The 26,939-nt window shown below is 48.4% G+C and overlaps 1 protein-coding gene across 1 annotated transcript in view; it reads left to right on the forward strand.

Annotated features, from left to right (window-relative positions):
• vwdel (von Willebrand factor D and EGF domains-like) overlaps positions 1-16,713 on the forward strand; it is a 381,724-nt gene extending 365,011 nt beyond the window's left edge. Inside the window, exons 29-32 of the mRNA XM_038797496.1 lie at positions 11,931-12,026; positions 12,255-12,350; positions 13,680-13,777; positions 15,338-16,713. Coding sequence (XP_038653424.1) covers positions 11,931-12,026; positions 12,255-12,350; positions 13,680-13,777; positions 15,338-15,358 — 311 coding nt within the window. The 3' untranslated portion in view covers positions 15,359-16,713. The remainder of the gene's footprint in view (positions 1-11,930; positions 12,027-12,254; positions 12,351-13,679; positions 13,778-15,337) is intronic.
• Positions 16,714-26,939: the final 10,226 nt, after the last annotated feature.

The following is a 26,939-nucleotide window of genomic DNA, read 5'->3' on the forward strand; positions in this document are numbered from 1 at the left end:
TTGGAATCTATTCTGAGCCCAATTGCCTTTCCCAATTTCACCATCAGCCTCCCCAGAAGTCTCACTTCCAGTCTATAAACAACTTTTCTGTCGTTAAATGGCAGCAGAGCAGCCATTCTTCTCCTGGGCAGACTACCCCTCTTCCGACACCATCCTCTTTTAACCAGGGGAAAGGGGAATTCCCCAGTTAAAAGTCAGTATAGGGTGTGGATAAGGGGAGGTTGGGGGGACTTATCCGGTTTCTCAACATTTTGAAATTATCCTTGTGGTGCTTTGCATGTGCACAGTAATGTATATAGTTAGCTGTTAATGTATATAGTTATCAATACGACCTCCGACCAGCAGGTGGCGATAGAGATCCACCCTGTGACTTCAGAAATTAGAAATCCGGCAGTTGGTAGTAAGTCATACTAAAGGACAGTCGCACTAGAAGTAGCTCCAGGAGAATTCACTGAATTCACTTATTCGTTCCAGTTTGTATCATAGTTCGTTAGTTATCTTTCCACATGTTCATTTTGCTAATAAACTATCTTACTAGTCAAAGAACTAGATGTTCTGTGGGTAGCACAGTGGGTAGTACTGTTGCTTCACAGCACCACGGTCCCAGGTTTGATTTCCGGTTTTTGTCACTGTGCGGAGTCTGCACGTTCTCCCTATGTCTGCGTGGGTTTCCTCCAGGTGCTTCGGTTTCCTCCCACAAGTCCCAAAAGACGTGCTGTTAGGTGAATAAGACATTCTGAATTCTCCCTCTGTGTACCCAAACAGGTGCCAGAATGTGGCAATTAGGGAATTTTCACAGTAAATTCATTACAGTGTTAATGTAAGCCTACTTGTGACAATAAAGATTATTATTATCTTTACCACGGCCACAACACAGAACATAACAATTCTGTTCCCCACAAAATGGATAGCTTCATGTTTCTCCACATTGAATTCCTTCTGCCCTATTGCTCTACTCACTTAACCTATCTAAAACCTTTTACAACCTCTTTGCATTCTCTAATTTCTCATCTATGTTTGTATCATCAGAAATATTAGATACATTACAATTGTTCCCTTATTCCAAGCCATTGATGTGTACAGTAAATAGCTGATGCCCAAACCACCCTTCCTTGTGGTACCCAACCCGTAAAGCCTGCCAACGTGAAAATGGCTCGATTTTTACAGCTCTTTGGTTTCTGCCCATCCACCAAACCTCAGTCTATACTTTTTAAAAATAAATTTAGAGTACCCAATTATTTGTTTCCAATTAAGGGGCAATTTAGTGTGGCCAATTCACCTACCCTGCACATCCTTTGGGATGTGGGGGCGAAACCCACGCAAACACGGGGAGAATGTGCAAACTCCACATGGACAGTGATCCAGAGCCAGGATCGAACCTGGGACCTCGGCGCCGTGAGGCAGCAATGCTAACCACTGTGCCACCAACCTCAGTCTATACTAATACATTACCCCTAATCCCATGAGCCCTGTGTGAGACCTGATCAAATGCTTCTTGAAAAAACAGCTCAATGCATCTGCTGGTCCCCCCTTATCAGAAATTACTCATTTCCGAAATAAAAAGCAAAACAATTTAACAAACGCGATTTTCCTTTCGTAAAGCCCTGTTGACATTGCCCAGTCAAACTCCTTTTCTAAGTGCCTTGTTACCACACCCAAACAATACATTTCTAGCATCCCCCTACAACTGATATCAGGCTGACTAGCCTATAGTTCACCGTTTTCTCTTTCCGATCATTGCCACCTTCCAATCCAAAGGAAACTCTTAGAATCATAGAATTTTACAGCACAAAAGGAGGCTATTCGGCCCATCGTGTCTTCACCGGCTCCCAAAAGAGCTTGCTAGCTAGTCCCATCCCTCAGCCCTATCTCTGTAGCTCTTTACATGCATCACTTTCAAGTATATATCCAGCTGTCTTTTTTGAAATCTCCTATGGAATCCACTTCCACCATTCTCCCAAGGAGCGTATTCAAAATCTCCTCATCTCACCCCTCGCTCTCTTGCTGACCCCCTAGTCACTGACTTATTAACTAGTGGGGACATACTATGCTCTTTACCCTGTCAAAATTGTTCATAATTTTGAACCTCAATAAGGTCACCTCTTAATATTTTCTGCTGAGGGGATAACAAGCCCAATTTCTCTAATCTTTCTTTGTATCTAAAATTCCTTATTCCTTGTATCATTCTAGTAAATCTGCTCTGCACTCGCTCTAGGACTTTAACATCCTTCCTTAAATAAGGTGCCCAGAACTGAACACAATATTCTAAATATGGTGTGACTAATGATTTGTGGAGGTGCAGCATCACTTCCTTGCTTTTATACTCTGTGCCTCTGTTTATAAACCCATGGATCCTATAAGCCTTCTTATCAACTGTTTCAACTCACCTGGCAATTCAGAGAATTATGCACTTGAACCCCAAGATTCCTCTGCTCCTGTGCCCCTCCCAAAAGTTGTAACATTGAACCTGTATTGTCTCCCATGTTTCTTTTCCCAAAATGCATTACCTCATATTTCTCATGATGTGGAGATGGTGTTGTAAGACTTCTTACTGTGCTCATATTTCTCTGTATTGAAATTCACCTGCCACGTGTCTGCCCATTTGGCCAACCTGTCAATGTCCTCTGTTCAGCATCATCCTCATAATTCATTATTATCCCGAGCTTAGTATCATCTTCAAATTTAGAGATTTTGCCCTCAACGTCCATCTCTAAATCATTTATATCGATCAGAAAAAGCAAGGGTCCCAACACAGAGTCCTGGAGAACACCACTTTCAACTCATCTCTGGTCTGAGAAATGCTCACCTATACCTACCCCTTGTTTCCAATCTCTTAGTCAACTTCTAATCCATGATGCCAAGGACCCATCAACCACAAACATTTCTAACTTACTAACAAACCAAGCCATGTGGCACCGTATCACATGTTTTCTGAAAGTCCAGATATACAACATCCGCAGCACTATCCTCATCTACTGCCTGTGCCAATTCGTCACAGAACTCAATTAAATTTGTCAGACTTGTCCTGCTCTTGCCAAAGGCATGTTGACTGTCTGGTATTAACATATTTTTCTCAAAGTGTATATGAAATGAAATGAAAATCGCTTATTGTCACGAGTAGGCTTCAATGAAGTTACTGTGAAAAGCCCCTAGTCGCCACATTCCGGCGCCTGTCCGGGGAGGCTGGTACGGGAATCGAACCGTGCTGCTGGCCTGCTTGGTCTTATGTATCTTATGTGGTTTTATGGCCTCCATCAGTTTTCTCACTACTGATGTCAAGCTGACAGGTCTGTAGTTTCCTACATTATCCTTTGCTCCTTTCTCAAACAACAGCGTTTGCAATCCTCCAGGACTAATCCTGTGTTCAGAGAGGCTTGGGAAATTTCTGTCAATGGCTCCGCAAATGCTCCCATACCACTCTTAGCAATCTAGGATGCATCTCATCCAGATCTGGTGACTTCTCTACCTAGAGTGCTGTCAGCCTTTTTAGCACGCACCTCTTTATTATCTATCACTATACTGCTCAGTTGCTCAACACCCACATTTTCATCTGGGCCACTGTCACCATCTTCTATTTTGGTAAAAACAGAAGCAAAGTACTAATTTAGTAGCTCTCTCCCATACCCTCAGATTCAGTGAGCAACTTAACCTGCTTGTCCCTTATGGGCCCCACTCTATCCCTCACTAACCTTTTACCATTAAAATGTTTGAAGAACATTTTGCTATTTGTTTTCAAGCAGTTTGCCATCCTTTCCTCGTGCTTCCTATTAACCTTTCTTATTTCAGCCTCAACCTCTCTCCTGCATTTTGAATGTATTGAAGAGGCGGCTGGATATAGCACTTGGGGAGAATGGGATCAAAGGCTATGGGGTGAAAGCAGGATTCGGCTATTGAGTTGGATGATCAGCCATGATCGTGGTGAATGGCGGAGCAGGCTCGAAGGGCCAAAAGGTCCCTCCTGCTCCTACCTTCTATGTATCTATGCATACTCTTCTGAATTATATTGTTATTATTATTCCAGCGTGTATCATATGCCTCTTTTTTTCTTCCTGAGTTTGAAGGAATTCTGGATGATCAAACCTAATGGATGTGCTATTTCTGTATCTACATCATTTAAATATAAGGGGATAGGCCATCAGGCACAGGAGATTTGTCAGCATTAGTCTCTTTTTTTTTTGGTGAACCTTTTTTCACTAATGCCCATACGTTCCTCATTCTCGTTGCACCCTTAGTTCCCCACTACCTCAGGAATATTGTTTCTGTCTTTGACCATGAAAACAAAGACAATGGCCTGGATTTCTACCTGCCTGGCGTGTTGGAATAGGTGACGATGGGACAGGGGGAGTCAGAAGCCTGGGGGAATGATCAGGGCCTCCGTGCAGTGGGATCAGAAGCATGAAGGTAATCAGAGACTTTGCAAGCTGGAGGATCAGAGCCCTTGGGGTTGGGATGCTTGTCAATCACTGGGTTTCTGAGATAAGCACAATGTGAATCCAACTCAATAGCCAAATCCTGCTTTCACCCCATAGCCTTTGATCCCATTCTCCCCGAGTGCTATACCCAGCCGCCTCTTGAATATATTCAAAATGCAGGAGAGAGGTTAATCACCTATTAGATATGGCAAGCCAGTGTCCCAGGTTCGATTCCCGGTTTGGGTCACTGTCTGTGCAGAGTCTGCAATTCTCCCCATATCTGCATGGGTTTCTTCCGTGTGCTCCGGTTTCCTCCCACAAGTCCTGAAAGACGTATTGTTAGGTGAATTGGACATTCTGAATTCCCCCGTGTAGCCAAACAGGTGCAGGGGTGTGGCGACAAGGGGATTTTCACAGTAACCTCATTGCAGTGTTAATGTAAGCCTACTTGTGACAATAAAGATTATTATTACTTAGGGCTGGTTGGTTGTCCACTCGCCTATCTGCCTCAAATAAAGCTGGAAGTGGGTAATTGGAAGGGGAACTTGGGTGCGGATTCTAATATTTAATCCCCACCCTCCCACTTAAGTAAACCTTTTTTGGTTAGAATTCACCCAAAGTATCTACCTTTCATATAGTGCCCATTTTAATTCCTCTTGTCTCTGCCTTAAAGGGACCCAAGTTTACTCTCCGTACTTTCTTACTTTTTCACTAATCTCTGCCTTTTTGCATATTTACAGAAGCTTTTACAAACTATTTTTATGTTTCTAACTAGTTTGCTCTTGTATCCTTATTTTTCTCCATCAGTTCCTTCACTACCCTTTGCTGATTTTTCACCATTTTCCCAATCCTCAGATTTTAACTATTTTGACAACATTATAAGTTAACGCTGACCATGATCTACGGGCATTGCACATGAATGGGAGCACAATGCGGCCGGTAGATGCCGGGTAAGGCTGCCAGCCGGCTTCCTGGCAGCCAGTATGTTGGAACCAACAATTCTACGGACACGTGCTTGTAGGATTAGAATAGCGGTTTTAATATACTTACAACAGAGCCAGCCTGTTAGCCGTTGAACTTTTGGTGAACTGGCCGGCTGACCATGTGGCACTGAGCTTTTATACAGCAGCTTCCGGGGAGGAGTCCTGGGCAGAGCCAAGGGAGAAGCCCCGTACAACTCGAGCATTCCCAGAGCTACTCCCCCTGGAGGACAGGTAGTGCAACTGCACTTACAATACAGACACATGTATATACAGATTATAATCCGCTGTGAATCACATTCACCACATTCACCCCCTGTGAAAAACATTGAGTCCAGCGAGGGTGGTGGCTCACAGAGTTAGTCTGTCCGGTGGATGAATTGTTCTTTTCGATCTGCGGAGCACCGGGGTTGCAGCCTCTTGCGGTGGCTGGGTGGGTGTTGAGAGCTGGGGTACGATGGCAGACTCCGGGGCGGGTCTTGTCCAAACTTTATACACCTCTGGCTCGACCGGAGACTGGGGGAGCAAGGGGCGGGCTGGTTCTGGTGCGTGGAACCGGTGGGGTGAGCTTGCGGAATCGGGGGCGCGAGGGGGCGGCAGCATAGGGATAGTAAGGGGATCCTCAGCGGGGGTGGGGGGGGCTGGATCCAGCGGGTGCCAGGTCCCGAAGGGATACTGTGTCCTGGCGACCGTCCAGGAACTCCACGAATGCGTACTGGGGGTTGGAATGGAGGAGGCGCACCTTTTCAACAAGGGGGTCAGTTTTGTGCCCCCTGACGTGCTTCCTCAGGAAGGCCGGGCCTGGTGTCCTCAGCCACGCCAGAAGTGAGACTCCCGTGGTAGTGCCCCTAGAAAAAATGAAGAATCGCTCGTGAGGGGTTTGATTTGTAGCTGTACAGAGGAGGGTTCTGATTGCGTGGAGAGCGTCTGGGAGGACTTCTTGCCATTGGGAGACTTGGAGTTTTCTAGACCGGAGGGTCAGCAGGACGGTCTTCCAGACCGTCGCGTTCTCCCTCTCGACCTGCCCGTTCCCCCTGGGGTTGTAACTGGTAGTCCTGCCCGAGGCGAAGCCCTTGTCGAGCAGGTACTGACGCAGCTCGTCGCTCATAAAGGACGAACCCCGTAGCTGGGGAAACCGAACAGGGTGAAGACACTATGCAGGGCCCTAATGACTGTGTGGGAGGTCATATCAGGGCACGGAATGGCAAAAGGGAATCGGGAGAACTCGTCGATGATGTTGAGGAAATAAATGTTCTTGTTAGTGGAGGGGAGTGGCCCTTTGAAATCAATCGCAAGGCGTTCAAAGGGCCTAGAAGCCATGACCAAGTGGGCCCTGTCTGGTCTATAGAAGTGCGGTTTGCACTCTGCACAGATCGGGCAGTCCCTGGTGACCGCTTTTACCTCCTCGTTGGAGAAAGGCAGGTTTCGGGCATTGATGTAGTGGGCGAGCCATGTGACCGCTGGATGGCAGAGGTCAACGTGGATGGCTTTCAGATGGCTGATCTGCGCGCTGGCGCATGTCCCGCGGGATAGGGCATCCGAGGGCTCGTTGAGCTTCCCCGGTCGATATTTAATATCGTAACTATAGGTGGAGAATTCGATCCTCCACCGAAGGATTTTATCATTTTTTATTTTGCCCCTTTGCGAATTGTCAAACATAAAGGCAACCGATCGTTGGTTGGTGATGAGGGTGAACCTCCTACCTGCGAGGTAGTGCCTCCAGTGACGAACAGCCTCCACGATGGCTTGCGCTTCCTTCTCGACTGAGGAGTGTCGGAGTTCTGAAGCGGATAGGGTACGGGAGAAAAATGCAACGGGCCTCCCTGCCTGATTTAAAGTGGCTGCTAGAGCTACCTCTGAGGCGTCGCTCTCAACCTGAAAGGGAGTGGATTCATCCACCGCCCGCATGGCTGCTTTGGCGATGTCCTCCTTGATGCAGCTGAAGGCCTGGCGCGCCTCAGCAGACAGGGGGAATCATGTGGCCTTAAAGAGTGGGTGGGCTTTGTCCGCATATTGAGGGACCCACTGGGCGTAGTATGAAAACAACCCCAAGCACCGTTTGAGGGCCTTGGGGCCTTGGGGCAATGAGGGAGGGGGAGTTCTAAGAGGAGTTCTGGGCCCAGGACTCCGTTCTCCACGACGTAGCCGAGGATAGCCAGTCTGTTTGTGCGGAAAAGGCATTTCTCCTTGTTATAAGTGAGATTTAATTTCTCTGCCGTTTGGAGAAAACGGTGGAGGTTGGCGTCGTGGTCCTGCTGGTCATGGCCGCAGATGGTAACATTGTCCAGATACGGAAACGTGGCCCGCAGCCCGTACTGGTCTACCATTCGGTCCATTGCTCGTTGGAACACCGAAACCCTGTTGGTGACGCCGAAGGGAACCCGGAGGAAGTGGAAGAGGTGGCCATCGGCCTCGAACGCCGTGTAGTGGCGGTCCTCCGGGCGGATTGGGAGCTGGTGGTATGCAGACTTCAGGTTCACCGTGGAAAATAGCCGATATTGGGCGATCTGGTTAACCATGTCTGCAATTCTGAGGAGGGGATACGCGTTTAGGAGCGTAAAGCGATTTATGGTCTGGCTTTGGTCGACGACCATGCAAAATATTTCCCCGGTCTTGACGACCACCACCTGAGCTCTCCAGGGACTAATACTGGCCTCTATGATCCCCTCACTGAGCAGCCGTCGGACCTCCGATCGGATAAAGACCCTATCTTGTAGGCTGTATCGCCTGCTGCGAGTAGCTACTGGCTTGCAATCTGGAGTGAGATTGGTGAAGAGAGGAGGGGGAGAGATGCGCAGCGTGGCTAGGCTGCAGATAGTGAGTGGGGGCAGGGACCCGCTGAAGTTGAGGGTGAGGCTCTTGAGGTTGCACTGAAAATCCAGGCCTAATAAGAGTGGCGCGCAGAGGTCGGACAGGACATAAAGTTTAAATTTAGAATAACTAGCACCTCAAATTGAGAGCGTAGCGACGGTGCGTCCTTGGATTTGGACTGAGTGGGAGCCCGAAGCGAGGGCGATAGTTTGACTCACCGGAAAAATAGAATGCGAACAGCGTCTTACCAGCTCTGGATGTATAAAGCTCTCGATGCTCCCGGAGTCAAAGAGGCATGGCGTGCTGTACCTGTTGATCTGGATCTCCGCCATCGAACTTCGTAGGTGCTTGGGGCGGGATTGATCCAGGGTGACCGCGTTGAGTTGCGGGCCGCGTGGTGAGCGCCCGGGGAAGTCGTATTCTTCAGATGAGCTTTCTGAGCATGCCGATGCAGATGGGGCCCGTGGATCGCACGTGGTGAGCGGCGAGGAAGATGGCGGCCCCCATGAGTCGCACGTGGCTGAGCGCATGGTGGGGGTTTGCCAAGATGGCGGCCCCCATGGGTCGCACGTGGCGGGAGGGGGTGGAGTCGGGGCGTAGGCCGCAGCGTTTCGGGACCAATGGGCCCGCTGGTGTTGGGAGCAATTTGTTCTCTCTGCAAGGGAGTTGCAAACTGGGGCCCTCTTCGCGAGGCACACACTGGCATAGTGGCCTTTCTTCCCGCAGCTGCTGCAGGTCGCGGATCAGGCTGAGCAGTGCTGCCACGGGTGCTGGCTTTGGCCACAGAAATGGCAGGCTGGGGCAGCTGAGTAGCTGGCTGGAGCAGCAGAGTAGCTGGCTGGGGCAGCAGAGTAACTGACTTTGGCAGCGCGGTAGCTGGGGGGCCGTGCAGCACAGGCTTGGGGGGGCTGTTGGTCGGGGGTCCACGATGGGGTCGCGGGGTCCGCAGGAAATGACGTGAGGCTGCGGAAGGAAACTTCCATAGTGGTAGCAGCCTCCACGGTAGTGTCTATGTCCTGGGCCCCCTTTTCTGGCAGTCTTTGGCGCACATAGTTAGACCTAAGGCCCGCTACGAAAACATCCCACACAGCAAGCTCCCTATGTTCCGCCGCAGTAACGGCTTGATAATTACAGTCATTGGAAAGGTTGTTTAGTTCCCTTAGAATTTCGGCAAGCGTTGCTGTAGGCCGTGGCGGCGAGTTGTAAACACATGGCATGCATAAACCTCGTTAATGGGCCTAACGTACATTTTGTCCAGTATTGCCAGCGCTGCGGTGTCAGAACCGGCCGGATTCAGCTGTGTGGAGAATCTGTGGCTTACCCTCGCATGCAGTAGCCTGAGTTTTTGTTCCTCCGTTGTTCCGGCGGTGCTGGCTTCTGCCAGGTAGGCTTTAAAACATCTCAGCCAGTGGGAAAAAAATTCCTTAGCCTCTGCATCCTGTGGGTCAAGTTCTAGGCGTCCGGGCTTGAGGGCTGCTTCCATGATTTCTTCGACTGTTTCCTAAGTATATTAAATTGTTGGAACCAACAATTCTACGGACACGTGCTTGTAGGATTAGAATAGCGGTTTTAATATACTTACAACAGAGCCAGCCTGTTAGCCGTTGAACTTTCGGTGAACTGGCCGGCTGACCCTGTGGCACTGATCTTTATACAGCAGCTCCTGGTGGAGGAGTTCTGGGCGGAGCCAAGGGAGAAGCCCCGTACAACTCTCAAGCATTCCCAGAACTACTCCCCCTGGAGGTCAGGTAGTGCAACTGCACTTACAATATAGACACATGTATATACAGGTTATAATCCGGTGTGAATCACATTCACCACACAGTACATCTCACAAGAACTACCCAGGTCTCTTGAGATGTCACAATCAGGATCCTGCGCACAATGGGCGAGACCAAGCCTTGCACACCTAGGTAGGTTTAAAACTGCTTATGCATGCTGATCTGGGATCTATAGGGCTCCCGGCATCTACCGGCCTCTTTGGGGAGTCTCCAGCCGTGCACAATTGAGCATTGGTCTACACAAATTTGGACCAGGCGGAAAGACACCCCGGGGGTTCTGCCAGGCCATTGGAGGCTCCTCGGTGGTCAGAGACATGGCAGGGTGACCACCCTGGCTCTCCCCCTTGAACATGGGTACCTTGGCACTGCCACCCTGGCACTGCCAAGGTGCCCAGTGGCACTGTAAAGTTGGCGGGAGCACTGCCCAGTTGCCAGAGTGGCACTGCCAAGGGTCAGGGCATGAGGGGAGCCATGTGCATGAAAGAAGGGTGGAGGTGGTATTAAGGGTGGGGGATACAGAATGGGTATATAGGGGCATCCAGAAGATTGGGGAGTGAAGAATGGGGGATCCTGGAAGGGGTATGGGATGGCTGAATAGGGGGTCTCACCTAACCCTTAGCGGGGTGTCATCACTTGAGGGGGTGTGGACAATTCCCATGTGTGTGCGAGATGACATTTCCCATGGGTGGAGGGTGTGGGGAATCCACAAGATCACTTAGAGATTGGGCACCCTTTCAAAATGGTCGCCTGATCTATGAGGAACCGGTCTGACGGGCAAATTTAGCTCTCCAGTGATGAAAGTAATTTCAAGTGTTGGCTTGTCCGGCAGGAGACTCCCCAAACAAACAAAGTGACTAAGTGGCAGCGGGGAACTTGCCGATAGAGCCCTGGTGAAACTCCTAATGAAACCTGCTATAAATGATATTTTGAAACTTTTCCGAGAGATCACTCCGACTATCTTTAATTTCTCTTCTTAGTCACACTTGTTGCAAACTTCCCATGGAGTTTTACTCCTAGTTAGTTCCTTGAGGTACTGATCCAGAAAATTATCTTAAATGCCCATTATGGGCAGATCCTGATCTCAACACCTCGCGAGACCTGGGTAGACCTTGTGAGATGTACTGGCTATCAGGAAGCCGGTAGGCAGCCTTTCCCGACATCTACCGGCCACATTGCGCTCCTGTTCAGATGCAACACCAGTAGATCGTGCCCAGTGTTATGTAATAGTCTTATAATGTTGCTTGGGTAGCCAAAACACCTCCAATCTAGCAAAAAGATGTCAGCAAATTGGCACATTGCTCTCCCATGGCAATTTTCCTGCCTGGATGCTTCCAGTCCTGTTTGACTATTTGAACTATTTGAAAATCTGGCCCCACGATACCATAATGTAGATCAAAACAACATTGATATTTAGTGCTGTTAATTCATCTATTTTATTGTGAGCGTGAAGTAGGTTTGTGGCATAGTGGTAGCATCCCTGCCTCTGAGCCAAACGTTCAAGGAACAAATTCCACCCCAGGACTTGATGACCAAGGAAGCTGTGTTCATAACAGAGCCAACAAGTTGAGTATCAATCTGCCAAATCCTCCCAACATGCCAATGGTAAGTGGTAAGAGTGGGAGAGACTTCTGGTCTGCCATGCTTGATGTGGAGTGGCGCCCCTCTGGCGAAAGGCTTGTGGTCTGTTCCAGGAAACCCTCGCTCTGGGAACAGAGGAAAGTCAGCCTTATGCACCACTCAGTGCAGGAACAGAAACAAAATTGTGAATGTTGAACAAATACAAACATGCCTTTACTTTTAACATTTTTTCTTTTTCCAGAATGCTCTAAAGCCCCAATATCTTTATTCAGCTCTCTGCCGCCGGCCAAAAATCCTGCTCATTATTTCAACTGGTGAATGAACTATAAGTATCTGTCATTTTTCTGACACAGTTCTTTCTTTTAAAGGTGTCTGTGAGCCAATGTGCATGAATGGAGGAAAATGTGTAGGTCCTAATGTCTGCTCTTGCATATCAGGATGGAGGGGGAAAAGATGTAACATACGTAAGTCAGAATTTTAATTAAGTTCCTCATGTGCATTCATGCCAATGTTATTAATAGATAAAGGCCATATCACGGCCTCCATTTCACAAAGCTGTTTTACTAAAGTTTTTTTGAGCCACAAACACAGTATCCATCAAACATTGTATGTCTATGCTTTTTAAATCTATTAAAATTCAAATAAATTGAAGCATACAGTAATGAACATCTTCTCACATTATGCCAATTTAGCTGTCTGTCTACAGAAGTGCAAGAATGGAGGAGAATGCATAGGTCCCAGTACTTGCCATTGCCTGCCTGGATGGGAAGGATTGCACTGTCAAATACGTAAGCCATTTTCAAGATGGTTGCTTTTACGATTCTACTTTTTGAATTCTGGGAGTGCTTGCAAGTCCAAACATGTGCCAAATACATCAGATGGTGCTCGAAATTTAGTGACAAACAAATGTAGTTATGCCAGCTCATCCTAACTCTCCATGACAATGGTGCTTCTCCGAGAGGAACAGAGTGCTCCAGTTTTTTTTAAAACTTCTTCTACTAGCAAAGCCATAGGATCTATTCAAAATTTGAGATTACATGGCATTGTCTCTACAGTAGGAAAACATATGAGTGAAGCCCCACGACCCTGTTGCTCCCTCTTTGCTCATCGAAGGTGTACTGCCTCTTTAAGCAGCCGATTTCTAGACAAACTGCCCATTCCAGGTTGGATTTTTTGCCCTTGCAATCCACCCACTAAATCAAGGGAAATGAAGCCAAGTGAGTCAGGTTTGTCTCTAGACCAAGAAACTATCTGATAATTTGCCCAGCCACAATCCTGAAACATTTACACTGACACATCAAAAGTATTTCCACAATTTTCAACATTAGAAAAATTGTGTTAAAAACCTATATATATGGAGATAGAATGTTCGTGAACTTCTCCCAATGTTTCATCACAATTTTCTTAGATCACTCAAAATGCCAGATTATTGAGGAAATGACCCTATATGCCATTTGTCTACGGTTTCTAATAAATAAATAACATCGCTTATTGTAAATATTCTACAATGTTCAATTATTGTATTGTATCAATTAAAGATAAACTTGAAATTGTCAGTGATGATAATGTAGTTGGGATGAGTTTCGTTATCAGTGAATTAGAGCAAAAAGATGTGGCCTGACTGAAGTCTGATTGAAATAGGTGGCAAAAACCTTCCACTCAGCAGTTTTAGCAAAATAATTAGCATCAGTATAAAACAGAGGTCGGAATTCTCCAGCCGTTGGGATTCTGCGTTCCTTCCGGCAGCGCACCTATGCCCCTGGGATTCCCGACAGTGTGATGTGTCTTCAATGGGAAATCTAACTGACTGCGGCGGGAATAGAGAATCCCGCTGCCAGCGAATGGTGCGCTGCCGAGAATCACGCAGCTGGGGGACTGGAGAATCCAGTAGATTTACTTTTTGTTAAACTTTTAAATAGAAGGAATTTCACCCACCCCTCCCTCAGAAACTCCAATCACAGTTTTCCAGGGTAAATCAGTACCCTGCCACATCAGTACCTTTGGGAGAAGGGAATAAATTGGTGATTTAATAGCAAAGCGTCATCACTTTGCATGAAAATGTTATTGTTTACATGTTTTGTGCTAAATCAATATGTGATTTATGTTCTGTTCCAAAGCTGTATGCCGACAAAAATGCCTCTTTGGAGGCAAGTGTATTCTTCCAAATGTGTGCTCCTGCCGTCCAGGATATTCTGGATTCATTTGTGGCAAGAAGGTGAGAGTAAAGTTTTGGAATACAATTATTAGTCACACAGAAAAACAAAGTAACCCTCTTATTATACCCTTTACAAGGTGGTCTTGTTTGTAGCTGAATATAGTGTCCACTTGCTTTGGTAAATCTAGACTGTTTACAACCATAGTGTACTATTTAAGCTCAAGCTGTGATTCTGATCACATAAGTTCTCCCTCACAAAAACTGCCTTCTCCTGCCATCATAACATCACCTGTCACCACTTCGGAGTCAGTCCGCCTGCTGCTGAAGCCTTTAGTCATGCCTTTGTCACTTTCAGACTTGACCATTCTAACACAGTTTTGTCTGACTTTCCGTTTTTCATCCTCTGCAGAACTCAGCTAATTCTAAAATTTACTGCCCATATCCTATCTCACACTTACATTCTGCTTATCCATTATTTTGTCTTCCATTCTCTCAAATCTCAAATTTATCATTTTAGTTTTGGTATTTATTTCTCTTCCTAGCCTCTTCTACGCCCCCATCCCATATCTCTATAAATCAATCTAAAGCCCACTGAGAGTCCTGCGTTCCTCCACTCTGGTTCCTCCTGTCTCTACCATTCAATTTGTTCCATCACCAGAGTCATGCCTTGAGCTGATTAAATGCTAAATTCCAGAATTCCTTACTAATCCCCTCTGCTTCTCCATATCCCGTCCTCTAAGAATCTCCTTGAAACCCTCAATTCTATTGAAGAGTTTTTTAATAAATAAATTTAGAGTACCCAATTCATTTTTTCCAATTAAGGGGCAATTTAGTGTGGCCAATCTACCTACCCTGCACATCTTTTGGATTGTGAGGGAAAAACCCACGCAAACACAGGGAGAAGGTGCAAACTCCACACAGAGAGTGACCCAGAGCCGGGATCGAACCTGGGACCTTGGTGCCATGAGGTGGCAGTGCTAACCACTGCGCCACCGTGCTGCCCCAATTGCCTTGAACAGTTGGTGGGTTTTGATGGACAAGCAGTGTGAGGACATTTAAGTGGCAGCCATAACACACCGGATATATTCTGATGAGTCCAAAGAAAAATTTAACTTTGTTCTCTAGCATGTCTGCCAGTGTCATGAGAATCATGTTTGTTTGGGAGGCCAAATTATTTAGGCCTTAATATCACCTTTAATGACTCGGCAATCTTTTTCTGGCTGATAATACATCTATACAAGTCCTCAGAATGTTATTCTACATTAAAGCTGATTTAAAAAAAACAAATCATCACCCTTTTTATTCTGTTTGTTTCCTGTCTCTCTGCCCCAGCTGCGATCAACTAATTCAACAAAGCTTAGGAATCAAAAGTGAAACCTTCTGGTTTCTGTGACTAAATTATATATTTATAAGAATCCTTCTCTAATAGCTGATGAACAAGTACTGCTTTGGACTTTTGCCCTTAGTACAAAATTATATGACTAGCACATAATGCACAAGTTGTAACAGGCTATTCTAATTAACACCAGTGGAAATAAATCTTTGTCATGATAATGACTGTGCAAAATCTGATAACTCCCTGAGCATGTAGCAATATTAATTGTTCTTTTGTCCCCCCAGGTACCAGTGAGACTGGGTTAGCTTGGCACGTGTCTAAAATCCCTCCCAGCAATAACAAACTTAATGCTGAAGTTGGTTGTGAGAACTGGAAGTGGTTTTGCAATAAGGATTGGAAACATCAAAGGATGGACTGTCTTAAGATAAAAGATTAAACCAAGGGTTTGATCGAAACAATGCACAGACACTTACAACTCAGTATTAAAAAATAGTGCTCTTCAGGTGTTCTTGAGTAAAGTGGTGTGTTTACAGTTTGACAGAGTAATGTGAGGTACTGTAAAGCAAAATGTAATTACTTCTCATACCACTTCTTCCTGTAGTGTTACTACCTCGTAATGGAATGCCAAGGGCTAATTGTATAGTCACTAATGGTTGCAAGACACATAGGAAATCATTCATTTATGTCATACATTCACATAATGCCCACTGACCATGGAATTTTTGAATTCAATTCTGATTTGGTTAATGTACGGTGTAGCGAATCACTGAATCGTTTCAAAGAATTATAATTTTTATTGCATTGTTTCTAAATGAAGTTCTTGACCCTAATTGGGACTGTATGATCTGCAGCTATATTAAGGTTAAATTTAAAGCAATAAATCTGTTCTCTTAAGTGTGTTCCCACCATCTCCACATGAGCAAACAAACATTTCAGATTGTTTCATAGACAACTGAGTATCTGTGCCCTGTGTGGTAAAACTGTCAAAGAGCCTGTCTGATTCTTTCCGTTGCTTGTGCTAAGTTAGGAGATCTCGGCTGTATGACATAATTGCCTTCAGCACCTCTGAGCAACGGAAACAAGTCATTGTGTGTGTGTGTGTGTGTATCTGTGTGTGTGTGTTGGATTAGAGCACAACCACACTTGATAAACTGTTTCTAGGCATAATGGACCAGAAAATTTTAATTAATTCCTTTCGGTAATGTTAATGAATGAACATTTAAAGCACCATACAACATTCCTCTGTCAAGTGTTGTAACAGAAGCATTAGCCCAATGATCTTAAATGAGTTAATGCTGTGATAAAGATAATGAACAGAGCAATCTCTTGCAGATGCATAAAAATTTCACCCTCCGATATTCCCAAATGTAATTTTTGATCATGAAGTATAAAACGCTTAAAATCGCGCACTCTTGAAGGTGTGTAATTATCAGTTAGCGTGTAAAAATGCTATGATAGGAGAGGAAGTGACTTAGCTGTATTGTCACTAGACTAGTAATCCAGAGACCCAGTAATGCTCTGGGGTACCAGTGGTGAAATTTTAGTTCAACAAAAAATCTGGAATTAAAAGTCTAATGATGACCATGAAACCATTGCTGATGTTGTAAAAACTCATCTGGTTCACTAATGTCCTTCAGGGAAAGAAATCTGCCATCCTTATCCGTCTCTGGCCTACACCTGACTCCAGATCCACACAGCGTTGTGGTTGACTCTTAACTGCACACCTCTGAAATGGCCTAGTGAGCCACAAGCCACTCAATTCAAGGCTAATTGGGAATGGGCAACAAATGCTGGCCCAGCCTGCGATGCCCACATTCCAAGAAAGAATTGAAAAAAGTACTAGTATGGACATGTCTTTAAATAGAGTTACTGAAACCTGTCAGAATCACAGAAACCATGCATATTAAAATGGGAATTTTCTAAACCAGATACAGGAGATGCCAATAGTATAACACCACTCCTTATCCTTGAAGCAATTCCACCACCATTCCTTATCCTCGAAGCAAGTGCGGCACAGTGGTTAGCACTACTGCCTCTCAGTGCCAGGGACCCGGGTTCAATTCTGGCCTTAGGTCACTGTCTGTGTGGAGTTTGTACATTCTCTCTATGTCTGTGTGAGTTTCCTCCCGGTACTCCGGTTTCCTCCAACATTTCAAAGATGTACGGGTTAGGTGAATTGACAATGATAAATTGCCCCTTGGGGTCCATGGATGGGTGGGTTAGGTTACGGGAAGTAGGTGGGGTGGACGGGTAAGTGGACATGGGTCGAGTGCTCAATGGGCCGAATGACCTCCTTCTGCACTGTAGCGATTATGGATTTTATGAATGAAGCCAATTCCATATGATTCACTTTTGATTATTGTAGAATATTCTCGGACCTGATCACCATGTCAAAGAGGGTGGCTCAGAGGATGCATTATCATTTTTTTATCCATGAACATGGTTCCAAGATTTTCAACGTACTGGAAGAATAACCATACTTACATAAACATATGTACTACATTTGCAGGCATTTCCACACAAGTTTCAGGGTAAAGTTTAAAATTTTAACCAGGTTGACAGCAGTTTTTGTTAACTGTGATATGATGATGTATTGTAATACATGATGGAAAAGGTGATATGGGAAATAATTAACATGATTCCAAATGTTTTTGTCATGAAATACCAGGCCTAGCTTCAATGTGGCTAATTAACAATATTCACATAAAGTCACAAGATTCATGCACATGTTGCTATGCCTCTATCAGTTGCATGTTATGATATTTTCCCATAGAATATTTACCTTTTTTTCAATGTACATTAAGTTTAGTTCATAAACTTTGTTCAAGATTTTGTTTTAAAGTGAATATTTTATATAGGCTTAATAATCCAAATTAGTCAGTTTACTGTTTTAAGCTTACTTCTGTACTTAAAACAATAATAGCCATAGTATACTGGCAAAGATGACCCATGCCTTCTAAATTCCTAAGATTTCTGATTTTTGTGCCATTTAAATTATTGAAATCGGCATAAAACTATTAAAATCAAAAGCTGTTGCACAATACATTTGTGTATATAACAAGCCAAACTATATTGCCTTATTAATACCACAATAATTTCAATTTTTGCTTCCTTTTTCTTTGAAATATTAAACATTGTATATATAAATATGACTTGTGTGAGCATTAAGGTTTTCATGTAATGAAGTATTTGATATGTGTTTTTAGGTACTGAGTTGTAAATCCTGTACATTCAGAATAAACAAATGAAAGCTAAGGCATTGATTTTGTGTATATATTTAAATATCACTATGAATCGATGGATCTCTGCAAATATTTCTGTTTTAGTAATGGCTAATAAAACTCCATTCTAGTATTTCTTAAAGAAAAATATCCACTTAACAACTTTTAGTGTAGAGTTTTGCTATTACTGCATTAGCTGAGGATCACAATTGGAAGATTGACTAGGGTGGGGGAGAAAGGATTTTTACTGGGGACAAGAGCATCAATGGTGGGAAGCAGCGGCTGCGTAAATCAACTATCAGAGTTAGCATGGGGAATGAAAAATGAAAGGCTTGACATTTGGGAACTTGATAGGGCAATAATAGGTGGTTTAGCGAAGAGTTTTCTCACGGTTGGGGGTGGAAAGTGGTGTGTTTACAGTTTGATGGAGTAAGGTGAAGTACTGTAAAGCAAAATGTAATTACTTTTTAACATTTTTTCCAATTAAAGGGCAATTTAGCATGGCCAACCCACCTACCATGCACATCTTTGAGTTGTGGGGGCTGAGACCCACGCAGACACTGGGAGAATGTGCAAACTCCCCGCGGACAGTGACCCTGGGTCCTCACTGCTGTCATGAGGCAGCAGTGCTAACCACTGCGCCACCATGCTGCCAGCAAAATGTAATTACTCTTCATACAACTTCTTCCTGCAGTTTTTTTTTCAATCATGGAAAGCGAGTGTCACTGACTAGGCCAGCATTTATGGGCCATCTCTAATTACCCTTGAAATGAGTGGCTTGTTGGACCATTTCAGAAGGCATTTAAGAGTCAACCACATTGCTGTGTGTCTGAAGTCACATTTACACTAGACCAGATAAATGGCGTGATTCAATGGCCTCGTCTCACCTGAGAACGTGCAGACTCCGCACAGATCGGGGTGCCAGGTTCGATTCCCTGCTTGGGTCACTGTCTGTGCAGAGTCTGCACGTTCTTGCAGTGTCTGCGTGGGTTTCCTCCGGGTGCTCCGGTTTCCTCCCACAGTCCAAAGATGTGCAGGTTAGGTGGATTGGCCATGCTAAATTGCCCTTAATGTCCAAAAAGGTTAGGTTGGGTTACGGGGAGAGGGTGGAGGTGTGGCCTTAAGTGGGGTGCTCTTTCCAAGGGCCAGTGCAGACTCGATGGGCCGAATAGCCTCCTGCTGCACTGTAAATTCTATGAACTTACAACTTGGTGTCAGGACGAAACCTTTGATTCTCGTGAGAGGCCTCTTGCGAGAATCGTGACACTCTAATTGCCTCGTGAGATTTAACAAAATAATACCAGACGTTGTGATCTTGATCTCTCACTTGCTGGGCGTGATCCTAATCTGCGTATTTAAATGATCCATTATGCTCATTTAACTATGCATTCATAGTGAAGGCATGTAGGTTGAAGTAGCACGTTGGGTGACTCCTGCTCAAGGCTTGGATTTTTGGAATTTAATTCCCGGTCCCAGGAGGTTTTGGGATGAACTGATGCAGAAAGACATAAGGAAGGAGGGGGATGTCAAAGAACCAGAAAGAAGCCATTGGGAAGAAGGTGGCAAATAAATGTTCACCGTCGAGCGAACAGGTCAGCCCAGTGACAGGAAAGATGGCGAAGGTTGGGTGGGGATGTGCCCTTCACAGTAGAGAAGATCTCAGAGGTATTGACTGGGGATATTGGCCAAGCATATGGAGGTAATAAGGAAAGAAATGATGGCGGAGATGAATATTGGTGGAGGAGGCGACACGGCCGAAGAAGACAGCAGTGTCAAAGACATCGGCCGAGGTGCGAGAGTAAGTAGAGAAGTTGAAGGAGGTGCAGGAGGCTTTGTCGCAGCACAGTGACCAGAGTTCACCTCAATGGGTGAGGAGTTGCGGGCGGCCCTTCTGCGCTGCTTTACGGACCTGAAAGTGGAGTTGCTGGACTCTTTGAAAGTTACTACAAGTAAGCTGCTGGAGACCCAGACAACCCAGGGTGCAGCGATCAGTGAGTTGCAGCAGCAGGCCTCTGAGCGCGAGGATGAGGTTTCGGCCCTCGTGGGGAAGGTGGAGATGCACGAGGCGCTCCACAAAAAGTGGCAAGATCGTTTTGAGGAGATGGAGTTTCGGTCGAGGAGGAGGGGCTGGAGGGGTCGAACCTGCCGGCTTATGTGGCCGTGATGCTGAACTCGCTGGTGGGGGCAGGATCTTTCCATCTGCCCCTGGAGCTGGAGGGGGCCCACAGAGTACTGGCCAGGAGGCCTAAGGCGAATGAACCCCAGCGGGCAGTGCTGGTGCGGTTCCATCGGTTCAGTGACCGGGAGTGTGTGCTGCGATGGGCCAAGAAGGTGAGGAGCAGCAAGTGGGAGAATACGGTAGTGCGCATCTACCAGGACTGGAGTGCGGAGGTGGCTAAGCGGAGGGCCGGGTTCAACCGGACGAAGGCGGTGCTCCACAGCAGGCAGGTGAAATTCGGCATGCTGCCGCCTGCGCGCTTGTGGGTCACCTACAAGGACCGGCATCACTATTTTGAGTCCCCAGAGGAGGCGTGGGCCTTTGTGCAGGCTGAAAAGTAGGACTCGAACTAGGGATTGGGGACTGTGGGGTGTTTTTGTATCACTGTTTATGCTGTTGCTGGCTATTCTGGGGTTTTTTCTGCTCTCGGATGGTGTTGGTTATGGTTCTGTGTTTTAAGGGGGGGTGTTGGGAGTCTGTTTTTTTGTACGGGGTTGGTGGATGGGTTGGGACTGCGTTGGGGGGGTGGGGTGGGGCAGTGTGAAAGCGCGGGCTTTCCCCTGGATTCCCGTGCCGTGGGACGAGGGGGGTGGAGCTGGAGGCAAGGGGCGGGGATATCAGTTCATTTTCCCGCGCTGGAGCGGTGCCAAGGAGCTGCTACAGGGTGGGGGTGACCCCACATCGGGAGGGGTTGGAGTTAGGGCGCAAGCTGCCGGGGTCAGCAGAAGTCAGCTGGCTCACCGGAGTACTATGTGTCGTGGCTAGGAGGGGTCCTAGCCTTGGGGGGGTTGCTGCTGGAATGGCCAGGGAGGAGCTGGGGGGGCGGGGTGAGGTTCTATCACCATGGGAAACGGGCCGAGTGGGGGCTGCTGGTCAGGGGCGAGCAGTCGATGGGCTATGGCTAGTCGGCGGGGGAGGGGGGCGGGGTGCCCCCTGATCCGGCTGATCACGTGGAACGTGAGGGGGTTGAATGGGCCAGTTAAGCGGGCCCGGGTATTTTCGCATCTGAAGGGGCTGAAGGCGGACGTGGCCATGCTTCAGGAGACTCACCTGAAGGTGGCGGACCAGGTTCGTCTGAGGAAAGGGTGGGTGGGGCAGGTTTTCCATTCAGGGCTCAACTCGTGGAACCGGGGGTTGGCCATCCTGGTGGGGAAGAGGGTGGCGTTTGAGGCGTCTGAGGTGGTGGCTGATAGTGGCGGCAGATATGTGATGGTGAGCGGTAAGCTGCAGGAGGAGAGGGTGGTGTTGGTAAATGTATATGCCCCAAATTGGGATGACGCTGGTTTTATGAGGTGTATGTTGGGCCGCATTCCTGACCTGGAGGCGGGGGGGGGGCTGATCATGGGGGGGGGACTTCAATACGGTGCTGGATCCTGCACTGGATCATTGTAGTTCTAGGATGGGCAGGAGGCCGGCGGCGGCCAAGGTGTTGAGGGGGTTTATGGACCAGATGGGAGGGGTGGATCCCTGGAGGTTTGGGAGGCCGATGGCTCGGGAGTACTCTTTTTTTTTTTCTCCCACGTGCACAGGGTTTATTCCCGTATTGATTTTTTTGTCCTGAGTAGGGGGCTGGTCCCAAGGGTGCAGGATGCCGAATATTCAGCTATAGCGATTTCGGACCATGCTCCGCACTGGGTGGATCTGGAGATGGGGGAGGTGCGGGACCAGCGCCCGCTTTGGCGTTTGGATGTGGGGTTGGTGGCTGATGAGGAGGTGTGTAGGAGGGTCCGGGGATGTATTGAGAGGTACCTCGAGGCCAATGATACTGGGGAGGTCCGGGTGGGGATGGTGTGGGAGGCTCTGAAGGCAGTGATTAGGGGGAAGCTGATTTCCATCCGAGCCCATAGGGAGAGGAGGGAGAGGGAGAGACTGGTGGGGGAGCTGCTGAATGTAGATAGGAGGTATGCGGAGGCCCCAGAGGAGGGATTGTTGGGGGAGCGGCATAGCCTGCAGGCTAAGTTTGATTTACTGACCACCAGAAAGGCGGAGACACAGTGGAGGAAGGCGCAGGGAGCAGTCTACGAATATGGGGAGAAGGCAAGCAGGATGCTGGCGCATCAGCTCCGCAAGCGGGACGCGGCTAGGGAGATTGGTGGAGTGAAGGATAGGGGTGGGAATGTGGTGCGGAAGGGGGTAGAGGTTAATGGGGTCTTCAGGGACTTCTACAGGGAACTGTACTGGCCGGAGCTACCGGTGGTGGGGGGGGGAATGGAGAGCTTTTTGAACAGGCTGCGATTTCCAAGGGTGCAGGAGAAGCAGGTGGAGGGACTGGGGGCGCCGATCGAGTTGGAGGAGCTGGTTAGAGGGATTGGCCACATGCAGTCGGGGAAGGCGTGGGACCGGATGGGTTCCCGATTGAATTTTATAAAAAATATGCAGACCTGTTGGGCCCCCTGTTGGTTCGAACCTTTAACGAGCCATGGGAGGGGGGAGATTTGCCCCCGACGATGTCACGGGCGCTGATTGCGAGTGTAGCGACAAATGGGAGGAGGTCCAAGTACTTCAGGCTCCGAGTACTTCAGGCTCTACCGTGGGACGAGGCAGGGGTGCCCCCTGTCCCCCTTGCTTTTTGCGTTGGCAATTGAGCCTCTGGCCATGGCGCTAAGGGAGTCGAGGAGGTGGAGGGGTTTGGTGCGGGATGGGGAGGAGCACCGAGTTTCACTTTATGCAGATGACTTGTTGCTGTATGTAGCAGATCCGGTGGGGGGAATGCCGGAGGTGATGGAGATTCTTGCTGAGTTTGGGGGCTTCTCGGGCTATAAGCTGAATCTGGGTAAGAGCGAGCTGTTTGTTGTACACCCGGGTGATCAGGAGGAGGGGATTGGTAGGCTCCCCCTAAAAAGGGCAGTGAGGAGTTTTAGATAACTGGGGGTTCAGGTGGCTAGGAGTTGGGGGACTTTGCATAAGCTTAATTTTACTAGGTTGGTGGAGCAGATGGAGGAGGAGTTCAAAAGGTGGGACATGTTGCCGCTGTCGTTGGCGGGTAGAGTACAGTCCGTTAAAATGACGGTGCTCCCGAGGTTTTTGTTTTTGTTCCAGTGCCTCCCCATCCTTATTCCGAGGGCCTTTTTTAGGAGGGTGAACAGCAGCATCACGGGATTTGTTTCGAACTCCGAGGGTGAGGAGGGTCTTTTTGGAGCGGGGCAGGGATGGAGGGGGGCTGGCGCTGCCCAAGCTCTCAGGGTACTATTGGGTGGCTAATGTCTCGATGGTACACAAGTGGGTAATGGATGGGGAGGGGGCAGCATGGAAACGGATGGAGATGGCGTCCTGCGGAGGCACGAGTCTGAAGGCACTGGTAACGGCACCGTTGCCGCTCCCTCCAATGAGGTACACCACGAGCCCGGTGGTGGCGGCAACCCTCAAGATTTGGGGGCAGTGGAGGCGACACAGGGGGTAAATGGGGGGCTCGGTGGCGGCCCCGCTGTGGGGGAACCACCGGTTTGTCCCAGGGAACATTGATGGCGGGTTCCTGGGGTGGCACAGGGCGGGCATAAGGAAGTTGGGAGACCTGTTCATTGACGGGAGGTTTGCGAGCCTGCGTGAGCTGGAGGAGAAGTTTGAGCTCCCCCGGGGAATATGTTCAGGTACCTGCAGGTCAAGGCGTTTGCTAGGCGGCAGGTGGAGGGGTTCCCTTTGCTGCCCCCACGGGGGGTAAGGGATAGGGTGCTTTCGGGGGTGTAGGTCGGGGATGGGAAGGTGTCTGACATCTACCAGGTGATGCAGGAGGTGGAGGAGGCGTCGGTAGAGGAGCTAAAGGCTAAGTGGGAAGTGGCGCTGGGGGAGCAGATTGAGGAGGGGACATGGGCGAACGCCCTGGAGAGGGTGAACCCCTCCTCTTCACGTGCGAGGCTTAGTCTCATCCAGTTCAAGGTACTGCACAGGGCTCATATGTCCGGGATGAGGATGTGCAGGTTTTTTGGGGGTGAGGACAGGTGCATTAGGTGTTCGGGGAGCCCAGTGAACCATGCCCATATGTTTTGGGCATGCCCAGCACTGGGGGAATTCTGGCAGCGGGTGGCAAGGATGGTGTCGAGGGTGGTAAGGTCCAGGGTCAAGCCAGGCTGGGGACTCGCGATATTTGGAGTTGGGGTGGAGCCGGGAGTGCAGGAGACCAAAGAGGCCGGTGTTTTGGCCTTTGCGTCCCTAGTAGCCCGGCGGAGGATCTTGTTGCAATGGAAAGATGCAAGACCCCCAAGCGTGGAGACCTGGATCAATGACATGGCGGGATTCATTAAGCTGGAGAAGGTCAAATTCGCCCTGAGGGGGTCGGTGCAAGGGTTCTTTAGGCGGTGGCAGCCTTTCCTCGACTTTCTGGCTCAACGATAGGGAACTAGGTCAGCAGCAGCGGCAACCCCGGGGGGAGGGGGGGAAGGGGAGGAGCGGTTGAGGGGGGGTGGGGGTTGAGGGGGGGTGGGGGTTGAGGGCGGTATTGTTTATGTTAATTTAATTTATTGTTAATTTATTTTGTTGTTCATCGGGTTTGGAGGGGGTGGCGGGGCTCGTTATATGCGTTGTTACGGGTCCGGGGTGTGTTTATTATTGTTGTTATTATTGTTTTGTTGTTATACATTTTTCAAAAATTTCAATAAAAATAATTTAAAAAAAAAAATATCATCTCAGGGTATTGGGGCCGGATCCCCTCGAGGCCATTTTCAGGGTGTCAGACCGCCCAGAGTTGCAGGCGGGTGCGGGGACAGACGTTTTAGCCTTTGCTTCACTTGTTGCTCTTATGTGGGTCCTGCTGGGGTGGAGGTCAGCTTCTCCCACCCTGTGCCTCGGTGTGGTGGAGGACCTGCTGGAATTCTTGACCCAGGAGAAGGTGAAATTGTGAAATTTGAGCTGGGGGGGGGTGGTTCGGGCAAAGGAGGGGTTCTACAATTCATGTTTTTTTTAATCATTCTCTTTTGAGAACTTGTTGCCATTGAACAAAAAGTGGGAAGGGAGGGAGGGGGTTTAGTTTGTCTTCACACCTTATTTTTTGAATTTGTGAGTCAATGTTTCAGGCTGCATCTTGGTGGAGTTGTTTTTGTTGTTGCTTCTTTTGGGCGCGAGCTTCCGGAAAACTTTCAAAGTGCTGTAGCGAGCAGGAATTGCTATAAGTTTCCCGGTGCTCGGCCCAGTGAAGCTGGCAACGCTTCAATGTTAATTGGTCCACTTAAAGAGGTCTCATGGGCTTCCCACCCTCAAATGCAGGCTCGCCAGCTCATTCGCCAGGACCACGGTAGCATAGTGGTTAGCATAATTGCTTCACAGCTCCAGAGTCCCAAGTTCGATTCCCGGCTTGGGTCACTGTCTGTGTGGAGTCTGCACGTCCTCCCCGTGTGTGCGTGGGTTTCCTCCGGGTGCTCCGGTTTCCTCCCACACTCCAAAGATGTGCAGGCTAGGTGGATTGGCCATGATAAATTGCCCTTAGTATCCAAAATTGCCCTGAGTGTTGGGTGGGGTTACTGGGTCATGGGATAGGGTGGAGGTGTGGGCTTGGGTAGGGTGCACTTTCCAAGAGCCGGTGCAGATTCGATGGGCCGAATGGCCTCCTTCTGCAGTGTAAATTCTATGACCACGCTCGCCAGTTCCCCCTCTAACAATGTCGAACAGCACATAAGCTGCATTTGCTCAGACAATCCCAGCCAGTTTGCAACAATGGCGCCGAGGAGACCGGCTCCAAGATTCGTTCAGGGATGCTGACCTGGGTTAGCTCCTGGACGAGGTGGAGGCCAGGATTACCCCAAGGGTACCGGACAGTGAGCCACAACACAGCCAAAGCAGCCTAGGACGAGGAGGCGACAGCAGGGGAGAGCCTAGTGCAATACCTCGGCACCATGAGTGAAGGTGTCCCAAGGCATCCCGCAGTCGGTAACAGCCATGGCTGAGAGTCTCGGCAGTATGTCTGCCTCGCTGGGGGATGTGGCCCAGTACCAGGCTAACCTTAATGAGGTTCTGCGGGACATGTCCTGCTCTCAGATGGGAATGGCTGAGGGGCTGCGGACCTCGCCAAGTCGCAGGTGAGCATGGCTGAGACACTTCAGAGCATAGCCTGGTCATTGGGGGCTGTGTCCCAGTCACTGAGGAGCATCACCAAGGGCGTTGAAACGATGGTGCGGACTGTGGGGAACCATCAGGGCTGGCAGAGCCAGATGATGCAGTGGCAGCCGGGGCTTGAACCAGCTACCTCTCCATCCCAAGGTGAACCTCAGGGCCCTATGGGCATTTACTGGGAGGAGGGGACACTGAGTGCCAACCCAGGCCCATCCCATGGGGTGGCGACGGTGGCCACCAGCTCCCCCGTGTTCCACCCCTTGATGAGGCCATGTAGCAGGGTCAGCACAAGTGACAGGGCGGCAAGGCTGTGCATGTGCCGTCGACAAGTGAGCTGGGGCCCTCCGGCCCCAGACACTGGCATCAAAGGCCACGGGACGAGGGAAGCAGTTGGCTGCCCCCATTTCA

The sequence above is a fragment of the Scyliorhinus canicula genome, chromosome 5, assembly GCF_902713615.1.
Source record: "Scyliorhinus canicula chromosome 5, sScyCan1.1, whole genome shotgun sequence".
NCBI classification, from domain to species: Eukaryota; Metazoa; Chordata; class Chondrichthyes; order Carcharhiniformes; family Scyliorhinidae; genus Scyliorhinus; species Scyliorhinus canicula.